At 37.5% G+C, this 21,359-nt stretch overlaps 1 protein-coding gene across 4 annotated transcripts in view; it reads right to left on the reverse strand.

The window, feature by feature from the left end:
* The window catches only part of TDRD7 (tudor domain containing 7), a 112,092-nt gene that overhangs the window by 52,317 nt on the left and 38,416 nt on the right, over positions 1–21,359 (reverse strand). For all 4 annotated transcript variants that reach the window (XM_043996678.1, XM_043997338.1, XM_043998039.1 and 1 more), the window contains 2 exons: positions 12,562–12,635; positions 9,618–9,835 (listed from right to left, as the gene is read on the reverse strand). In XM_043996678.1, the coding sequence (XP_043852613.1) occupies positions 9,618–9,835; positions 12,562–12,635 (292 nt within the window). The remainder of the gene's footprint in view (positions 1–9,617; positions 9,836–12,561; positions 12,636–21,359) is intronic.

Genomic DNA, 21,359 nt, shown 5'->3' on the forward strand with positions numbered 1-21,359 from the left:
CCAAACAACATTCTTTCTAAATAAAAAAGTGTGTGTGTGTGTGTGTGTGTGCATGCGTGCGTGTGTGTGGTATGTGCATACACTCACACACACATATTTAATTTTCCAGGAAATGATCATTTCTCTATTTATGGGTTCATTATTTTTGCTATTTTACTGCTAAAACACTTGAAGCCTTTGTAGTCATTTTATATCCCTTTTATTAGCCAACTTCAGGATCAGTCAGATCTCTATGTCCAGCAGCCATGAGATGGTACTCTTTTTCAGTCTGGTGGTACTGAGTTGAGAGTCTCAATCTGTGATCTAATAGGAAAAGTGCTGGAGACAAAGTCAGAGGATCTTGGTTCCATCCTGGCTCTCTTGCCTACTACTTGTGACTTTATCTTTCTGGGTCTCAGTTTCCTGAAATGTAACATGAGTGAGTTAGGCTTTGTTAGAGGTCCCTTCCGGCTGTAAATCTATGATCTCAGATCTCTCAGATGTTCTTGAAACCTGGAAAAAAGCCAATCTTTACCACACATAGGTGAATTGTCTATTATCAACATGGGAGTGGAGTCCTGACCAATTAGACATCTCCAGAAGAAGACTAGTACAGTCTGGTCACAGTAATCACCGGCACAGATTGTTCTCTTAAGACATATTCTAAGTAATCTTGGCACACAATCAGTCCTAAAGGTCTGTTGAATTTAACTTATATTATTCTGTTGTGCTGAGTTCTTTTAGAACATCAGACACACCCACTTCTATTAAAATGACTAAATATTAACGGGTGACTTTTAAAAACACTTGTATTTTAGTTATAGTATCCTACTTTAATTTCTAACGCCAAGGACCAGGTCTTGGTTATCTTTATATCCTTTGAAGTACCATACACATTTGTGCATAGATACACAATGACTATATGTTTAACTATGAAAGTAAGCTTCTATCATTGGAGTAATTCAGGATATGATGAAGAGTCAAAACCTGGAGCACTGTGAACCTCCCAAAAACCTTGTGAAGTAGGTGCTATTATGCCCATTTTACTGATGAGGAAACTAAGGTAAAGGGAAACCAAGCGATTTGCCCAGGGTCACATGCTAGTAAGTGTGTGAGGCAGGATCTTGAACTTGGAATTTGACCAAAAGCACATCCCTGCCTGGTTTCAGAAAGCACATCCATCAGCTCATTTTCTAAACCCCGTCCTGGCTATTGTAATCTGGTTTTCTACTTTTGTATCTATCAGCACAGTGTTTTACAAAGGACCTAACAGAGCAGCAGATTTTGCCGATGGTTTTCTCTGCTCTGAATGACCCAGTGCTTTCTCTTTTCTATGATGGCAGGTACACAGGCTAGTTTTGTTTTTCTTAATGTATCCACAGAATTCCCATCTGCCCTCCAGAGCCTTAGAATGAGGGTTTCAGGCTAGCACAGCCTGTTGGTGAGGTTTGACGGGATACTCGAAATACCAGCTACTACCAAACCACTGGCGGATCCTTCAAGCAGGAAGGTATAACATTTTAAATAAAACTGACCTGCTTCATTCTGTGTTAGATTGCAGCAGAAGCTATAATCATAGAATCATGGAACACAGGGCTGTGACTACTGGATTACTATTTTTTTAAACATGTGCCATTAGAAGTTGGGACTATAATGAGGATGTCAGAGGAGGGTTTGTGATATTATTTCTTCCTCCTTAACTCCCACTACTTTGTACCTCTATTATCACTTAACTCCCACTGCATTTTATTTGTAAAGATTGTTTATCTCCTTTACTTAGATGTATGAACCTCGAGGTCAACTTTTTTTATTCATCTTTATTTCTCTACCAATACTTGCCATAGTGCCTTACACACAGCAGGTGCTTAATACTTTCAGAAAAAAATAATGGGAAGTATACAGTGTGATGCAGTAGAAAGAACATTTTGCCTATATTATCCTATGGAACTCTGGAAAAATGACAACTTTTCTAGGCCTCATTTTTAAAAAATTGATTAAAATTTTTTTTACATAAAACGTTTACTAAAAATTGGATAAAATAAAATGATTTTAAGCAATCAAATCAATCTTATCAACATATCATGAGGCTGACCAGAAAGTAAGAGGTAGCCTACTCTGGAATATTTATAGGACAACAGATTAAACCTTGCAGGAGAACCCAAACTATCCTTACAAAGTGTTCCAGTGATCTTGGCACGCATAGGCTAAAAGCAAAACCAAAAACAAACCCCCCCCAAACCCCAGAAAAATATTTATCAATATATTCACATATATGTTAAAATACAATACAGATTCCCTGGGATACAGGGTGGGGAAGAAGGGTGTACTAACAGCACCACCAAGTAGAAGACCCAAGTTAGAGAATAGGGGTCAGGTCTAGGCCTCATTTAGAATTTAGTCAGTAGACAATCTCTAAGGTAGTCTACAGCTGTAGCATTCAGTTAGTTATTCTAGTAACTGACTGATGAATTGTTTGATATTGACTGATCCTTCATTTTTTCTTCTTGTTGCCATAATTTCTCTCATTTGCCATAAGAAAGTCTAAAATAAAGTCATGAGTCCTCCATTATCTGATCTTATGTTGATGCTTTTAATTCAAGCAACAAGTAATTAATAGGGCCACCTTCTCCAGGGAGTGAGGCCTACTCACAGGCCTCTTGCATAGAATTGCATGTTCCAGTCTATCAGTCTCTTTGCTTCCCTTGTTGCTTTTCAGGCACACATTAGATTTTTGATCTTTTGTGTGTGCCAAAATGAGAGCTCCTGTAGTTAACTTTCTTGCCTCATACTCTGGCCAAACCAAGTATATATACCTCAATAGATCCATGATATTATCAAAACAGGAACTACATTTACTGATGCAGATTGCAAAACATTGCTCTTTTCATCCTGCACAATTCTTGACCAAATCTTTTGATAAGTCCATAATGTACTGGAGGGATATTCTCTGGCTCTTTTTTTTTTTTTTTTGTGGATGACAGACAATCCAACTATCATCCCTTGCTTTTCTAGGCATAATGCCCTCTGCTACTATCTTTTATACTACTTCATGTGCAACCTAGTCATAGCCACATGTCTCTTTACTCTCTTTTGAGGCACTGACAATCTCTATTTCTTTCAAGACTGTGGTATTCCGGGGACAGCTAGGTTGTGCAGTGGATAAAGAACCGGTCCTAGATTCAGGAGGACCTGAGTTCAAATCCAGCCTCAGACACTTGACACTTACTAGCTATGTGACTCTGGGCAAGTCACTTAACCCTCATTGCCCTGCAAAACAAAACAAAACAAAACAAAAGACTGTGGTATTCCATGATGCTACCATAAACAGGAAGAGCAAAGCATGGGACAATTTCTCAAATATGATCCAGCCCAATCACTAAATATGGCCAAATTAATTTTCTATTTGCAAAACTTGTTAAAGATCTATACTAACAGGTTAATCCAGTGATCCTGGTGCAGGCTGTAATTGGGATATGGATGTGTTCATCCACTTTGGTTTTCTAGTATGGATGGCCAGGCTAACCCATGCAACCATGTATCTTGGAGTATGCCAGCATTTGAGGTAACCAGCACAATGTATCTACAAAACAGGAGCAAGTACCTGGAGAACCTTACTATCTATGTCAAGCCTTCAATTAAAATGATCATTGTGAGAATAATTTTTTTGTCTTGTATCAATCAGCCAATCAGCAATCCTTTATTAAATATCCACTGGGTGTCAGGCACTGCACTTAGTGCTGGGGACACAAAGACAAAAAGGCTAGACTTGAACATGGGTCTTTGTAACTGTGCCTGGCTCTCTAATGCAGCATGCAACCCAGAGCGCTTTTGATTGGGTGGCTGCCTTGTAAATACACCGATCCATATGAAGTAACTATTCACCAAGACACCCTGCTCTTCTCCACTAGCACTGCTGTCTAGACATGCCACTCAAATCCTGTACTAGCAAAATGAATTTTTGGAACTTATAGTTTAGTACGTTACATTTTTTCCTATTAAATTTCATCTTACTAGACCTGATTCATTTTTCTGACCTATCAATAGCTTTCTGAAAACTCTCATGAGACATAAACTATTCCTACCAAATTTTCTACCAAATCACCTGCACAATTTTAATTAAAAATTTTGTTTGTTTTGGCAAGGAAATGAGGGTTGAGTGACTTGCCCAAGGTCACACAGCTAGTAAGTGTCGGGTGTCTGGGGTTGGATTTGAACTTAGGTCCTCCTGAATCCAGGGCCGGTGCTTCATCCACTGCACCACCTAGCTGCCCCCGTCACCTGCACAATTTTGACAATGCCAATGCCATCTTTTCCAAAGAAACCGGAATAAAACTTAAAAATGTTAAGAGCAAAGGATCAAGGAAATGCTCTCTTCTTGACTTCATTTTAGGTACCACTGTTGTCATTTCTTTATACATGACACTAGTTATTGAGGGTAATGGTTACAAGTGGTTGTTCCACTACTATCACTTACGAAAATAAATTGCTATACATCAACATTTGCAGATCCACTCCATTTCAAATCTATTCGTTGTCCTCCCCCGTTTCATCTATAAATGTTCTCAGGATCATCCAAATAATCTACAAATGTATTCCCATGGGGACATTGAACCAAGAGTATTAAAAATACCACCTAAAAAGAGATAAGCAATCAAGGCCTCATTGGTTCTCACGCATCACTGTATTCTTATTGGTACATAAAACACAATACAATTCTCAGAAGGTCAAAAAGGTTAGGAAATACTCATTTTAAAAATCATCTACACCTTATGAGGTCTAGAATTCCCAAGGAAAAAATGAAAAAAGAAGTAGGAATGAAGGGGGACCAGCACTTCCAGACTTAAAATATAAAGGAGAACACAAAAGATAAAATAGATAACTTCAGTTATGTGAAATTAAAAGTTTTGGCTGAACAAAATTAGTGAATGTAGCTGCTTTAAATAAGAACACAATTACTGCTTTGGAAAAAATTTTTCATCCAATGTCTCAGACACAGGTCTGAATGTGTGTGTGCGTGTGTGTGTGCGTGTGTGCGTGTGTGTGTGTGTGTGTGTGTGTGTGAAACAAATTGTTCAGTTGTTTTTCAATCACGTCTGACTCTTTGTGACCCCATTTGGGATTTTCTTGGCAGAGATACTGGAGTAGTTTACCATTTCCTTCTCCAGCTCATTTTACAGATGAGGGAATTGAGGCAAACAGAGTTAGGTGACTTACCCATGGTCAACCAAGTAGTAATTGTCTGAGGCCAGATTTAACTCAGAAACATGAGTCTTCCTGACTCCAGGCCCAGTGCTCTATCTCCTGTACCACCTAGGTGTCCCCATGGAATAAATACATGATACCATAGATGATACCATAATACTTATCAATTGGGGCTTATGGTATTATGGAACAAATGTTTGTCCTTCGTTCTCGAAGAGGACCATGACATTGGAACGATGTCATAACTTGCACTTAATTGAATTTAAGTCTGGGAGGGCAGTACAAGGTCACCAACCTCACTGTCTCCTCCAGAAGTATCTGGGTCCAGTGGCAAGATATATATCAGGATGATTGGAGATGGCCCCGGGTTTTTAAGGCAATTGGGGGTAAGTGACTTCCCCAGGGTCACACAGCTAGTAAATTTCTGAGGTGAGATCTGAATGTAGGTCCTTCCAACTTCAGGGTCAAAGCTCAATAGATGTCACTATGGTACAAATATTTGATACCTTAAGCCTCAGTAGATAAGTGGTCAAACAAATGAACAAACAGTTCCAAAAGAAGAGTCACAAACTATTTTTAAAATATTTTTTTGAGTTACAAACTATTAACAACCACATGAAAGACTGTTCCAGTCAGTAAGAGAAATGTAAATTGAAATGCGTTGACAAAAATGACAAATTTAGAAATAGTCAAATGTTGAAGGGCTATGGGAAGACAGGAACACTAATGTGCTACTGGTGGAACTATAAATTGATCCAACCATTATGGAAAGCAATTTAGAATTATGCTTAAAAAGTGAAAGGAACTAAAATTTCGATGATCTTTGATCCTGAGTTTTTAAAGAGTCATGTGCACCAAAATATTTACTGAAGTACTTCACAGGATTTCAATGAACTAGAAATAACAGGGTGTCCCATCAATTGTGAAATGGCTAAACTGTGGTGCATGAATACAATGGAATATTGTATTAAACATTATAAACAATTAATACGAAGAATTCAGAGAAGCATGACACAATTTGTATGAAATGATGAAGAATGAGCCAAGTGAAACCAAGATTACTTATTATCCCCATTTTACAGATGAAAAAGCTGAGGCAAACAGAAGTTAAGTCACTTGCCCAGTTCATACAGCTAGCAAGTGCCTGAGGCAGGTATCTACATGCTTTTCTAAAATCATCATTTCTTATAGCAGAACAATATTCCATCATGAACATGCACCACAATTTGTTCTGCCATTCCCCAATTGATAGGCATTCCTATAATTTCCAGTTCTTTGCCACCACATGTATATTTTAATTTTTAAAAGTTTATACAAACTCATTAAAGATATACTGTAATTCATTTCTCTGGATTTTAAACCTCACACCAAAAGAAGAAACAAGCTGGGATATGAAAGATATGAAAATGAGTTCATCCATTCCCAGAAAATTGCAGCAGACATGTTGCCCCTGGAGCCTGGAACGAATTTGAGGGGATAGGCAGTGTTATTAAAAGCTATACCAAAGTGACAGTAAATGTCACTTAATACCACCCTCTGGGGCAGCTAGGTGGTGCAGTGGATAGAGCACCTGCCCTGGAGTCAGGAGTACCTGAGTTCAAATCCGGCCTCAGACACTTAACACACACTTACTAGCTGTGTGACCCTGGGCAAGTCACTTAACCCCAATTGCCTCACTAAAAAAATAAATAAATAAATAAATAAAAAATACCATCCTCTGGATTTCACATTAGGCGACAACTCAAATCAATTCACATCTAAGTCATGGTGAGAAATTATTCAACTCAGTTGATTCAATTGGCATATTTATAGTTGCTTAATAATTGATTTGTGTCTTTCTAGTCATTCTTTTATCTCTAAGAGCCAAAGTAAATTATTTATTGGTGAGACTTACACACAGATGGACTATGAAGGGAAAGCAAATTTATTTAGCAGCATAAGGGAAAACCAAATACCTTTTAAAAAATCCATCTAAAGCACTGTTATAAATAAGGATAATTTATTCCCAAAAGACTTGTTTCATCACCAGAGAAAAACACAGCTTGGTTATAAATTCAACTAGAATTCCTGGACAAGATGAAGTCAGTTTAAAAAAAAGTTTTAAAATGTTTTATAAAGGAGTGAGAGAGCTAGAGGGGGAAAAATATTGAAAAGAAATGAGAGCTTTGGAAGCAAGAATTGGAAAGGGAATTAATAGCTCAGCACAAGAGGTACAAAACTTTGGCTAAGTAACATACACCCTGAAAATTAGAATGGATGGAACAGAAGCTAATGACTCCATTAGCAGACAATGAAACAATGGTTTTGGTTTTTTTAAGTCAAAAGGTTGAAAAAAATTAAAAGAAAATGTAAGGTACATCACATAGCAAAACAAAACAAAACCTTATCTGGAAAAGAGATTGAGAGATAATTTAAGAATCATTGGATTACTTGAGAACTATGACTAAAAAAAAGAACCTAGTAGTCATATTAAAAAAAAAAAATCTAAAACTGGAGGGGGGCAGCTAGGTGGCGCAGTTGATAAAGCACCAGCCATGGATTCAGGAGGACCTGAGTTCAAATCCAACTTCAGACACTTGATGCTTACTAGCTGTGTGACCCTGGGCAAGTCACTTAACCCTCACTGCCCCACAAAACCAAACAAACCAAACAAAAAACAACAACCCTCCCCCCCCGCCAAAATTATAAAACTGCCCCAATCTTTTAGAACCTGAGAGCAAAATAAAAAATGGGAAAACTCACGTTACCTCCTGAAGGAAACCCCCAGGAACATCATAGCCAAAATCTAGAGCTTCCAAGTAAGAGAAAAAAATACTGCAAGCAGCCAGAAAAAAAAAAAATCAAGCACTGAGGAGATAGTCAGAATCACATGCAATTTAGCAACTATCATCATAAAAGAACAAAGACCTTGGAATACAATATTCCAGAAGGCAAAGGATACAGCCTTACTGCCACGAATAACTTACTAAGCAAAACTGATTATAATCCTACGGGGGGAAAAACATCTTTAATGAAAGAGAGGAGTTGTAAGCATTCTTTTTAAAATTTTAAAAATTTAATTTAATTAAAAATTTTTTTTATTGTAAGCATTCTTGATAAAAATACCAGAGCTATGTAGAAACTGTGAAATACAAACACAAATGTTTGTTTTAAAGGAAAATATGAGTGAATAACCATAAAGAACTAAAGAAGCATATGCTGTTTATATTCTAATATGGGGAGATGATATATGAATCCTGTCATCACCATGAGTCAAATAGGGAATCTATTCAAACAAAAGACCTTGGAGTGGTTTTGTTTTGATGATCTTGTAAGAAAAAAGAAAAAAGTAGCAGACAAAGAAGAAACTAAGGGAGGGAGAGGAAGGTTAGAAATAATCACCTTACACAATGGGTATGAGAGTAAAAGTCTATGCAAATGGGCAGCTAGGTGGCCCAGTGGATAGAGCATTGGCCCTGGATTCAGGAGGACCTGAGTTCAAATCCAGCCTCGGGCACTTGACACTTACTAGCTGTGTGACCCTGGGCAAGTCACTTAATCCCAACTGCCTCACCAAAAAAAAAAAAAAAAAAAAAAAGCGTATGCAAACAAGGAGTGGGTGGAGCAGCAGACACTTGGAGGAGGGGAAATGGGAGGGATCATAGATTGAGGGATTAGTCTTAAAACAAACTTTAAGGAAGGATGGACAAAAATATTTGCAGTTCCTCTTCTTGTGGTGGCAAAAAATTGGAAACAGAAGGTGCCTATCAATTGGGGAATGGTTGAAGAAATTATGGTATATAAATGAAATAGAATACTATTGTGCTGTTAAAAAATGATGAAGGGGATGATTCCAAGAAACTTGGAAAGACTTATATGCACTGATGCAGAGTGAAGAAAACCAGAAAAACAATTTATACAATGATAGCAACATGGTAAAGAAAAACAACTCTGAAAGAATCAGGACCTCTCATTAGTGCAAATTCCAGCTATGATTCTAGAGGAGTAATGATGAAATATGTTACTCACATCCAAATAGAGGTATAGGTCACGGAGTGAAGAATGAGATAGAACTAAGAGAACAGTTTGTACACTGACAACAACATGCTAAAGACAAGTAAAAGAAAACTGGAAAGATTTTCTTTCTTAACTGGGTGGGTAGGGGATGACTTGAAGAAAATGAGAACTTTTGCTGATTAAAAAAATACAATTTAATTTAAAGAAAGTTGACAGAGATTTTCAAAAATGGCTATCATTATTAGTTTCTGCACATTCATGTTCCTCGATCCACCATACTGTGATAATGTTTGCTATTTATTAACTTCAGATATGCCAAAACTGAGACAATGTCTATAAAATGCTTTGCACATCTTGGATAAAAGCTGATATGGCTGACAAAGTATCATTACTATAACATTTTACTTGGGGAGATGAGGTAAAAAAAGAAGAAAACCTACCGTGCAAATATGAGGCCAGTGTTCAAACTGTTGAAAAACTCCTTGGTTAAGTTCTTCTTTATAGAGGTCTTTGTAAAACTGTGGAAGCTTTGATACCCAAATGCCATTGTTATGCTTGTTTAATATCTCCTTAATTCGCATCTGAACCTCATCCATTTTATAAGTGTTAGATACAGGAGGCATGATGTTTGTTTTCTGAATAGTCTCATTTAAATTATCTTCAAGGCAAAAGATTGAAAGAATTAACCAAAACACTCAGTATTTTGTATAAAGATGAAGGAAAAAGCATTTCATTAACCAGTACCTTACCTAGGACCAGGATTATAGCTGGAAGGAAACTCAAAGATCACATGATCTAACATCCTCATTTTATGGATGATGAAACTGAGGTCCAGAGAGGTTCAGTAACTTGCCCCAAATCATATAGGTAACATTAAGTTGCAGACCCAGTATTTGAGACTAGCTCTTCTGATACTAAAACCCAGTCTTTCTACTGTATCACTCATCCATCTACAGCCTTTTCTGTTCACTAGTACTCACTGGTCTACTATTTCTGGAAACAAACAGGGGCTTGTAGGTCTGATAAGGCTGAATATGGGAGGCAGACAGGTTAAGTGGCAAAGGAGGGGAGTAAGCTCATTTCACCTCCACATCAGTCAAACAGGTTGGAGGGGGTCTAGTAGCCACATAGGTGTTATCCAAAAAATAATTAACATTTGCTTCAATTTATTTGGAAGCAATGCTATCAGCATTGCTATGGAAGAATTAATAAAATTAATCAAAAACAAGCTTTCTACATCCAGTCCAAAAAGTGTTTTAATGACACATGTTCTAACCCACAAATTTTATGGATGTTAAAACTTTTAAATACTTTATTATTATTACTTTATTTTTTTGCAGGGCAATGAGGGTTAAGTGATTTGCCCAGGGTCACACAGCTAGTTAAGTGTCAAGTGTCTGAGGCTGGATTTGAACTCAGGTCCTCCTGAATCCAAGGTCAGTGCTTTATCCACTACGCCACCTAGCTGCCCCTTAAATGCTTTATTTTTAAGAATTACTTGCCCAGTCTGTAAAACTTGTTCAATTTTCCCCTTTAGGAAGGAGAATGACCAAATCATTTTTGAAAACAAGTCCAAAGAAGTGATCAGTCTATAGTAAATGACAATAAAAGTTTACATCTATATAGTAATTTATGAGTAGTACTTTCATCTCTATTACCTTACATTATCCTCACAACAATTTTGTGAGAGGTGGTTAGCAAAGTATTATTATGCCCATCTTCTCAGAAAGGAAATTGAGCCCTTAAGCAGCCAAAACCAGACAGCTAATCGGGGACAGAGACAGGCCTAGGACCCCAAAGCTTTTGATTCCAAATCCAGGACTCTCCTACACCAAAAAGGTCCCATTATCCCCTTTCTTGAGTACTCTAGATGGCAGTTCAGGCATGGGATTATTTGAAGAGAATCCTAGACAAGGACGGGAAGAATCCAGGGAGTTCCAGAAGCTTGAGGTTCACAACTCAAGGCTTTCCTCCTGAGAGTTCACAGACTACCTTGCTAGACAATTTTAGTAGTAAACCTGACAGGAATTTCCCAGAGAGATTCTGAACCAAAGATCTGGCTCAGGATCCTCTGGTCACTTCTGGACTGAATTACATCTTTTCACACTGTTATTCAATTCTAAAAGCTGTATTGACCTTTAAATACATTAATTCTATGAATGAGTCACTTTCTCCTCTTGGTTTTAGCCAGCCATTATTCCATAATACTATTCCATTTACTAAATGCATATTGTTCACTTACATTTTACATAATTGAAAATTTGCAAGACTATATTTTATATAGATATAACACACATACACACACATAAACACATATACATACATATGTATGTATATTTTTTAAGCAAACCTGGATACTCTTCTTTTTCACTAGAAGCTATTTAACTTGCCTAAGTTAATCTGCTTACCTAAAAAGAGATGGACTGCGTTATATACTGAGAAGATATGAGTACAAAACTGGAGTAACCTGTTTTAATATTTTAAGAGTTGTAAAATATTTTCCAAATTTCTTCAGACATTGCAATTGTAAACTAAACACAATCTAATTAAAGTTAAATTTCCAAAAAAACCTATCCAAATTAATGACATATGGGTTCTTGTGTAATAACTGAATTTCTTTAAAAACATCTTCCAATTCCTGCCTGAAATTGAATGATTTATAGATGAAAAATCTGCCACTATGAATTTTTCTCCCACAGAACTTCAATTGACAAAACAATCTGAAAATTAATAGACTAATACATTATTCTAATAAGGCTCTACTGACAAAATATATTTCTGAAATATGAGAATGCAAAACAAACATACGTAAGTCAAATCACATTTTGTGAGCCAACTGAAAAACAAACTAGTGATGTGATCTCATTAAAAAGTTTATTATAGGGGCAGCTAGGTGGCGCAGTGGATAAAGCACTGGCCCTGGATTCAGGAGGACCCTAGTTCAAATCCGGCCTCAGACACTTGACACTTACTAGCTGTGTGTCTTTGGGCAAGTCACTTAACCCTCATTGCCCGGCCAGAAAAAAAAAAGTTTATTATAATATATAACAACATTACCTCTATTTGTTCAGTATATGTCATATCTAAAGCAGCAATTAAAAAAAATCTTAGATTTAAAGTAGAATGGAGAACCAAAAATATATTTGCATGCTATCAATGTAGTCATACAAAGATTTCTTCTCTAGTCCTTCTTAACCATTACTTTAACTAGGCCACTATATGGGTACTCTGCAACTACAGAGAGGGAAGAGATGCATCTATAGGGTATCAGGACAAGGTTAAAAGGAGAAAGTGCTCCTTTCCAGAGGGATGGCTAAGTAACTTTGGCCTAATTGGTGGAACATAGTTAAGGGGCATCAAGAGGAAATATATAGTAAAGCATACCATTTATATCTTTAGGAGAACTTCTTGAAAGATGCACCTGAAATACTGGTGGAAGGGCTGCTTTTGGGTTAGACCTAAAAAGCAAAAGAAATCGTACAATTAAAACTATAGCCATATGCAATTAGAGCTTCAAAACTGTATTTTTCAATACAAATTAAAGTTTCATCATTAATTTTTTAAAAAGTAATGATGCCAAGAAATAAAGGATAGAAGCATCTGACTATCAATTCACCATTTCCCAATTTAGAAAGTTCAATCTCTATATGGTGTATCTAGAAATAATAACTTTTCCTGATCTTGGAAATGTGGGAGTTCCTCATCATTCTTAAGAGACTTGGAAAACAATAAGAAAAACACTTTCAGATGAATGGAGGATCTGTAGAAAGATTCCCAATTAAGAATACTAGTGATGGGGGCAGCTAGGTGATGCAGTGGATAAAGCACTGGCCCTGGATTCAGGACCCAAGTTCAAAGCTGGACTCAGACACTTAACACTTACTAGCTGTGTGACCCCGGGCAAGTCACTTAACCCCCATTGCCTCTCAAACAAACAAACAAACAAACAAGAATACTAGTGATGAAAAACATTCAGAAATGAGTATTGAGATTTTATTCATCACATATAAATTTAGGGCTTAATGGATCTCCCAAATTGGTGTTGATGCAAGAAGTAGCATGGAGTAGCAGAAAAAAACCAATGCTATACAAGCAATCAAAAGGCCTTGATTACGGCCTGACTTTGCACTCATAAGCAAGTCAGAAACTTTGGAACCTCATTAACAGGAAAATGAGAGGTTTAGAATCAGAACTGGAGAACTAGAAAGGACTTTAAGATAACAAATGGGCCATTAAATCCCCTTTAGTCCTAAAATTAGCCACTAGGTGGCACCGTGGACAGAAACCCAAGCCTGGAGTCAGACTCAATCCTCCTGAATTTCAATCTGGTCTGAGACACTAACTAGTTGTGTGACCCTGGGCAAGTCACTTAACCCTGTTTGCCCCAGTTTCCTCAGTTGTAAAAGGAGATGGAGAAGAAAATGACAAACTACTCCAGTATCTTTGCCAAGAAAAACCCAATGGGGTAATGAAGAGTTGGACATAACTGGAAACTACTAATCTACTTCTAAAATTGTAAGATTCTATAAAGTCTTTAATTCAACAAAATGATAAACTAAATCTTTCCAACCAAGTTTTTGAGCATAGCAGCAGCTAATAGGTAAAGATAAAACCAAACCACCAGATCTGCCTTGAGTAGATGAAGGGTAGCAGTGATCTTATCCACCAATGGGTGCTATTTTAAAAATACTCTCAGAAAAATGCTATCCACCTCCAGAAAAAGAACTGATGGAATATGAATACAGACCAAAGCATACTATTTTTCACTTTCTTCCCTTTTTTGCTTCTAGTTTTCTTCTACAAAATGACCAATATGGAAATGTTTTATATGATTACACATGTATAAGCTATATCATATTGCTTATGCTTATTATCTCAGGGAAAGAGGGGAAGAAGGGAGGGAGAGAATTTGGAACTCGAAATTAAAACAAAACTGAATGTTAAAAATTGCCTTTAAATGTAATTGGTGAAAAAATAAAATACCAAAAAAAAAAAAACCCGCCACAAAAAAACCAACCACAGAGTCTTTTGGAGAGTGTCTTTAGTACTTCAGAAAGTCCAATTCAATTGCTCATATTCACTTCTTTATCATTCATAGTCATAAAAATTAATTTTGATGAAAAAACAAGTTGTATAAATAGCCAGCAAGAGCATTTATCTCATTAAAGCATGAATCTCATTAAAGTCAAAGTTTACATAAGAAAAGCTGTTTCTCAGTATTTGTAAAAGCTTGACACAGCAAAGCCACTTTTGACACGTTTTTATGGTTTTCTAATCATTTTTCTTATCATTTCCCCCCAATCTTTTCTCCTCTTTCCCAGTCTTTCCTCTCTTCCCTTATTACTCATATATGTCAAACCTAGGCCCAACTCTTTTTCCCTCCCTTTATTTGTCAAAATGATTTTTCTACTAAATTTCCCATAGGGTTCTTAATCGTCTCTATACAGTATTTTGTAAAATTGTAAAATTAATAATGCCACAGAACAGTGTTTTATATATAGTAAGTGCTAATTAAATTTTCACTGATTAACTCAAAGAAGCTCAGAGGATGCTAACACCTTAATTACTGGGACTGTTAAAATTGGAAAACTGAAGCAAAGATCTTGCAATCCTGAAAGTTACAGGCAGAGTTGGAGAAAGCCAACATTAAAGAATCTTCATTAGTTACTGTCAGAGTCCCGTGGCAAACCTTCTTAAAAATTCTATAAACAGGGAATTAAAGACAACTTCCCAACCCATTCAATCATGCAGCCTGGCCATTTCATTATCAGCCTCACTCTCAATGCTAGACCAGAAGAGCAAACTCCCTTTCCTAGTCACATTCCTCCTATATGTGTTGTTGTCTCCTATTAGAATGAAAACTCCTTGAGGCCAGACTGTCTTTTTTTTTTTAATCTTTGAATGTCCAGCAGTTGGTAGAAAGCAGCTGCTTAATAAATGCTTTTACATTCACGCATGCATTCACTGATTCATTTTGTTTGTTCATTAATTTAAGAAAAAAACTGATTGGTTTTGTTTTATAGACCAGAAAGAAAAGAAAGAGAACACATAAGTCAGTGGTAGCGAAAAAAGTTGAACCCTGCAGGTATAAAGATGTAGATGGGAGGAAAAACAGAAAAGCAAGACAGCAGATCATAGAATCTGATTTGCAAGGCCTTAGGGACCATTAAATCCAATTTGTACCCATGCCCAAGAATATACTCTATGATACTCCAAAAAGAGGTCATCCAGCCTTCCTTTGAGGGTCTCTAGTAAGGTAGCTCATTCTATAGGCAACTCTAATTGTTGGAATAGTTTTCCTTACATCAAGCCTAAATCTGTTTCTTTGAAAATTACCCATTGCTCCTATCTGCCTTCTGGGGCCAAGCAGGGGCAAGTCTAATCCCCCCTCTGGAGAAGAGGAAAAATAGAAGTGACAAAAAAAATAACAGTTGAGAATGGGGAAGGAAAAAGAGGCAGAATAAAAACATCAGTAAGAGAGTAGATCATGAAAGAAGCAAAATGCAGCCCAGAAGTGGGAGGGGAAGGTGGAAAAATGAAATAATCCACAATAGTTGGTCCATCTCTCAAGAAGGGTGGTACCCAAGGAGGAGGAGCACAGTTTACACCAGCAGTCTACTACTCTGCATAAGCCAATCTGTCACATGGCTCCAAGCAAAAGAGAGAGGCACTGGTATTTTGCTAACCCCCAAAGAAAACAGATGTTCAGACTGCTTTATAACTTTACTTTTTATAGATTTAGTAAACCTTTCAAAGTTGGATCCTGAAATTTAGATAATCTCCCACCTGAAAATACAGGCTGGTGGCATCATGCACCCCTAGCTACTTCTGGACCTTGAAGGTTACTTAGTCTTTTGACCCAAGTAAACCTAATCAGACAGATATTCCTTTTGATTAGGCTTGGAGGTAAGGGGAGAGAAAGGCCACAGTTACCCAGTGTCTAGCCTAAGAAGGTAAACAAACAGCATTCCATCCCAGTTCCTGAGATGGGCGTCTGAAGAAGTCTCTCACAATCTAAAAGATTAAGAACTCACTTTATTATTATTTTTTATTTTGGGGGGCAATGAGGGCTAAGTGACTTGCCCAGGGTCACACAGCTAGTGTCAAGTATCTGGGGCTGGATTTGAACTCAGGTCCTCCTGAATCCAGGGCCTGTGCTTTATCCACTGCGCCACCTCTCTGCCCCCTAAGAACCTACTTTAAAGGAAATAACTACTTCAATTAAAGGGGTCTAACAACTTCTTTTCTTAACCCAAAGTCAAACTTCTTACACTTAACTCTATGAAGCTTTCTAATTGATAGCAATGGCTGCAAGAATGTCCCCTAACTCTTGCCATCTCTTCCTTTTCAGGATCGAGGAAGATTGGGCTAGAAATCATATTGGTGTCTGCTACTGCCATATTCAAATGCTATCTCTTTGTAGATGATTCTCTTGTTTTTTTTGCGGTTTTTTTCTTTTTTTTTTTTTGCAAGGCAATGAGGGTTAAGTGACTTGCCCAGGGTCACACAGCTAATTAAGTGTCAAGTGTCTGAAGCTGGATTTGAACTCAGGTCTTCCTGAATCCAAGGCCAGTGCTTTATCCACTGTAACACCTAGCTGCTCCCTGTAGATGATTCTTTAGCCCTGTCCTTTCTTTTTAAGCATATCTTCAACTTCCAACTGGATATTTGTACTTGAATAATCCATTTTCACTAAAAATCAACATCCTTAAAACTAACAACCCTTCATCTCAAACTTAAAAAAAAAATTGCCACTTACCAGGCTTGAAATCTTGTAATCCTTGACTCTTCCCTTCTCTATTGCCTTCATATTCAATCAACTTCCAATTCTTGTCACTTCTTCCTTTACAAGATACCTCTCATATTTACCTTCATTTCTATTCCTACAGCCCCTGCCCTAGTCTAGCTGGGAGCTTTATGACCTCAGAATTGGATTACTGTAGTAATTTCCTACCTGATCTCCTTGCTTCCAGTCTCTTCCCCACATCTTACTGCCAAGTGAAATCTTCCTAAAATATGACTAATCACATAACTCACTTGCTCAAAAACCTTCAGTACATCTCCTCACTGCCTACTAAATAAAGTCTGAACTCTTTAATATGGCATTTGAAGCCAACTACAGTCTGGATTTCATTTCTCTTTCTAACTTTCACTAGCACTTGCTGTCCTAGCATGAATGCTTCATTCCAGCATATTAGTCTCTCAAGAAGACCATGTGAATGGCTACCTCTGCATCTTTGGTAATACTATAAACCCTTCCCTCTCTCCCTCCTTTACTCCAACCTTCAGGTGCCTGCTCAGAACCCAATTCATTCTCTAACCCTCTGTGGCCTATTAGAACCTCACCATGCTTCACATTCCAAAGGCACTGTCTGCCTCCCTCAGCTTTTATTTCACAGTCATCACTCTAGAGTCTAGTCCCTGATCTCCTCTCACCTGGCTGATCCCAGAGGCCTAATCTGTCTCCTTGCCTTGCGCATCCCCATTCTTCCTCTACACACATAGGAAATGGATGAAGTCTGGTTCTGACTGTCACTCTCCTGCTCAGAGAGCATATCTTCAGCTACAGTGTATCTCTATTTATTGTTCTGGCATAAAATACAAACTCTCTTCTGCTATTTAAAGCCCTTTACAATTGAACTCCAGTATACCTTATCACAATGATCACACATTTCTTCCCAACATATTCTCCATTTTCAGCCAAACCAGCCTACTCACTGTCCCTCACATAGGACATTCCATCCCCTGCCTCACCCAGACATGGGATGCATCTCTGCAAAGCTCAGCTCAGTCACCACCTCCTACATGACTGCCTCCCAGAGTCTGTCAACTGAAATTACCTTGAATTTACTTGAAATACATTTTGTATTTGCTTATGTGTGCTCAAGGTGTCTCCACTGATAAAATATAACTTTCTTAAGAGCAGGGACTGCTTCATTTCTCTTTGTATTCCCAGCACTTTGATCAGCTAGGGATCTTAGCAGCTACAATAAATTTTAAATTATTTTATAGTTTTATTAACTGACCTTAATTTTATAAGTAGATAAGTGGAACATCCTATAATCTTCTCTTAAACATAAATCAAAGCCTAAATAATTTTTAAACCCATGTAGCCCTGGCCCTCAATTGGGTTTTTCCCTGGAGTGCCACAAGTGTACTAGTTTTTTTTTATTTTTCGTTTTGCAGGGCAATGAGGGTTAAATGACTTGCCCAGGGTCACACAGCTAGTAAGTGTCAAGTGTCTGAGGCCAGATTTGAACTCAGGTCCTCCTGAATCCAGAGCTGGTGCTTTATCCACTGTGCCACCTAGCTGCCCCCCACCAGTGTTGTTTTCAATAGAAAAACAGCCCTGTATTCCATCCTAGATCTCAGTTTGAGGTAAGTCATAGATATGTTATAAGCTACAGCCTTATTGATGTTCTTGATGGCTTTGAGTATAAGTGTCCAACAACAACTGCAGAAAGCAGTGTGGCACAATGTAAAGAAGACTGATTTTAGAATCAGAGAACCTGAGTTGGAATCTGGCCTGTCACCCCAGGCAAATCATTTAATTTCTCTAAGTCTCAGTTTCATCATCAGGAAAATGAAGGAATTTATTTATGTAGTTGCCAAGGTCCCTTAAAGCTCTAAGTCTAGGATCCCCTGATTTTTTGCTTTTCAATTTTTTTTAACCCTGAATCCTAAAAAGATGTTCATGGGGCACTAGACTCTGAGCCATGTGTATAAAATAAATTTTGGTGATGTTGAAAACCAGTAGAATGACTCCATATTGAGTGTTTCAATCTAAGGTTAAAAGGAATAAATCATACAGATTAGCTCCATGGCTACTAGTCCCATTTTTAATTAATCTGTTTGGCCCTTGATTTATGGAAATGGAAACAAAACAAGGTACACTATCTTCCAGCAAGAGAAAAGGTGAGGTAGCAGAAGAATGTTAGGTAAGACCCAAAAGATCTAGGGTTAGACTATACCTTCTTTGTCCACATGCTTTGTGTCATGAGGTAAAACTACCAAGAAAATTCTATCATCTATAACTTTGTATAGAGAAAAATGCATGTGGTCTGCCTACTAAGGTTTCTATCTACCTGAAAACATACAGTATCTTGAGAGGGCACATCAGGATAATAAGTAAAAAGATGGAGAGTTGGGATAAAGGAAATAGGATGACCAGTTCTCCAAACTTTCTTTCCCATCATTATAATGATATGAGAGTAAATCCAGATTGCTTATATAACATTATTAAGTAGAGCATTTCTCCCACAAAAGTTGCTTATGCTCCACTAAGGATAAAAGCACAATATATATAATGTGGTTCACATATGGAGTTAAGGCTAGGAAAGGAAGCCAGACACCATTTGGTACAAATCATATCTGAACAACAATTCCCTCTACAACACATACTACAAGTTTTCAATTCACCCTTTGCTCAACAACTTCCATTAAGAGGGAACCCAACACCTCCTGAAATAGCTTATTCAACTCACCTCTTTGCAATTTCCACCTATCGCTCCTAATCCTACCTCAAGTGGTGAAGCAGAACAAGTTGAATTCCTTAGCCTTTAAATTAATTGATAACTATCATGACCCCCCCCCAAATCTTCTTGTCTTTAAGCTAAAAAATCCCTAGTAGTTTCAACTGACCCCCTTATGGCACAAATTTAATATCTTTTATTTTGGATGCTCTCTGGCAAATAATAACAATAACCTCATATAGTCCGTTTGCAAAATGCTTTTATGAATATTATCTTATTTGATCCTCAAAACAACCTTCTAGTGTTTCAGTGGGTTTTGAACCCATTAGTTAAAAAATCTAAAAATGTAATGCTGAATAATTTTGCAGTTGATTAACATAAGGGAAGATGTAAATTTACTAGTCCAATGTCAACAGAAATCTTCATGTAATTGATGGATCCTTTGCATTAAAGGAATGAAAAATTATGATCACAATTTGATAAGCACAGCCAATGACATACTTCTATATAGACCTATAAACCTGAGCTATCTTTTTCAGTCACAACAACCATTAAAACCAAATATCGAAGATGGCAGAGAGAAGCTAGGAACTTTCCTGAGCTTTCCTGTATTTCCCTAAAAAACAACATTAAATCAAGCCTCTAAACAGATTCTGGAACTACAGAACCTACAAAAAGAGAAAAAAAATCCTGCTATGTGAAATAATTTAGAAGACTTCAGAAAAGGTCTGTCTCACCTGGGTGAAAGGGGAGGGCAGCTCAGCACTACTTGTCCCAACTGGCTGCTCACCTCAGCAAAGCTTGGCTCAGTGGGCAGCTCAACACTGTTGCAACTCAACACAGCTGAGAGTGGGGCAGCTGAGAGCAGTAAGAAGCTTGCAACTCTCAACCCTGTGCCCCAGGAGCAGACTTCAACTTGATAAGTCTAAAAATAGCCTACAACATGAGCAAGAAACAAAAAAGGACCCTTACCATTGACAACTTCTATGGTGAAAAGGAAAACCAAAACTCAAACACAGAGGAGTTGGTCAAAACACCCACAAGTGAAGACTCAAGAGGGAAGATGATCATGTCTCAAGACCAAAAAGCCTTCTTTGAAGAGCTCAAAAAGGCTTTTAAAAACCAAATAAAAGAGGTAGAAGAAAAATGGAAAAAGAAATAAGAGAAACGAGAGTTATACTGCAAAAAGAAGCACAAAAAATGACTGAGGAAAACAATTCCTTAAAAAATACAATTGGCCAAATGAAAGAAAAAATTGGCCAAATGGGAAAAGAAGTGCAAAAGCTTACTGTGGAAAATAAGGCCTTAAAAATTAAAATTGAGGGGCAGCTAGGTGGCACAGCAGATAGAGCACCTGCCCTGGATTCAGGAGGACCTGAGTTCAAATCCAGCCTCAGACGCTTGACACTTACTAGCTGTGTGACCCTGGGCAAGTCACTTAACCCCAATTGCCTCACCAAAAAAAAAAAATTAAAATTGAGCAGATGGAAGATGATAACTTCATGAGACAACAAAAATCTGACAAGCAGAATCAAAAGACTGAAAAAAATTTTAGAAAATGTGAAATACCTCATTGGAAAAACAAGTGACCTAGAAAATAGATCCAGGAGAGATAATCTGAGAATTATTGGACTACCTGAAAGCCATGATCAAGAAAAGAGTCTAGACACCATATTCCAGGAAATTATTAAGGAGAACTGCCCTGAAATT

This window comes from Dromiciops gliroides, chromosome 1 (genome assembly GCF_019393635.1).
Source record: "Dromiciops gliroides isolate mDroGli1 chromosome 1, mDroGli1.pri, whole genome shotgun sequence".
NCBI classification, from domain to species: domain Eukaryota; kingdom Metazoa; phylum Chordata; class Mammalia; order Microbiotheria; family Microbiotheriidae; genus Dromiciops; species Dromiciops gliroides.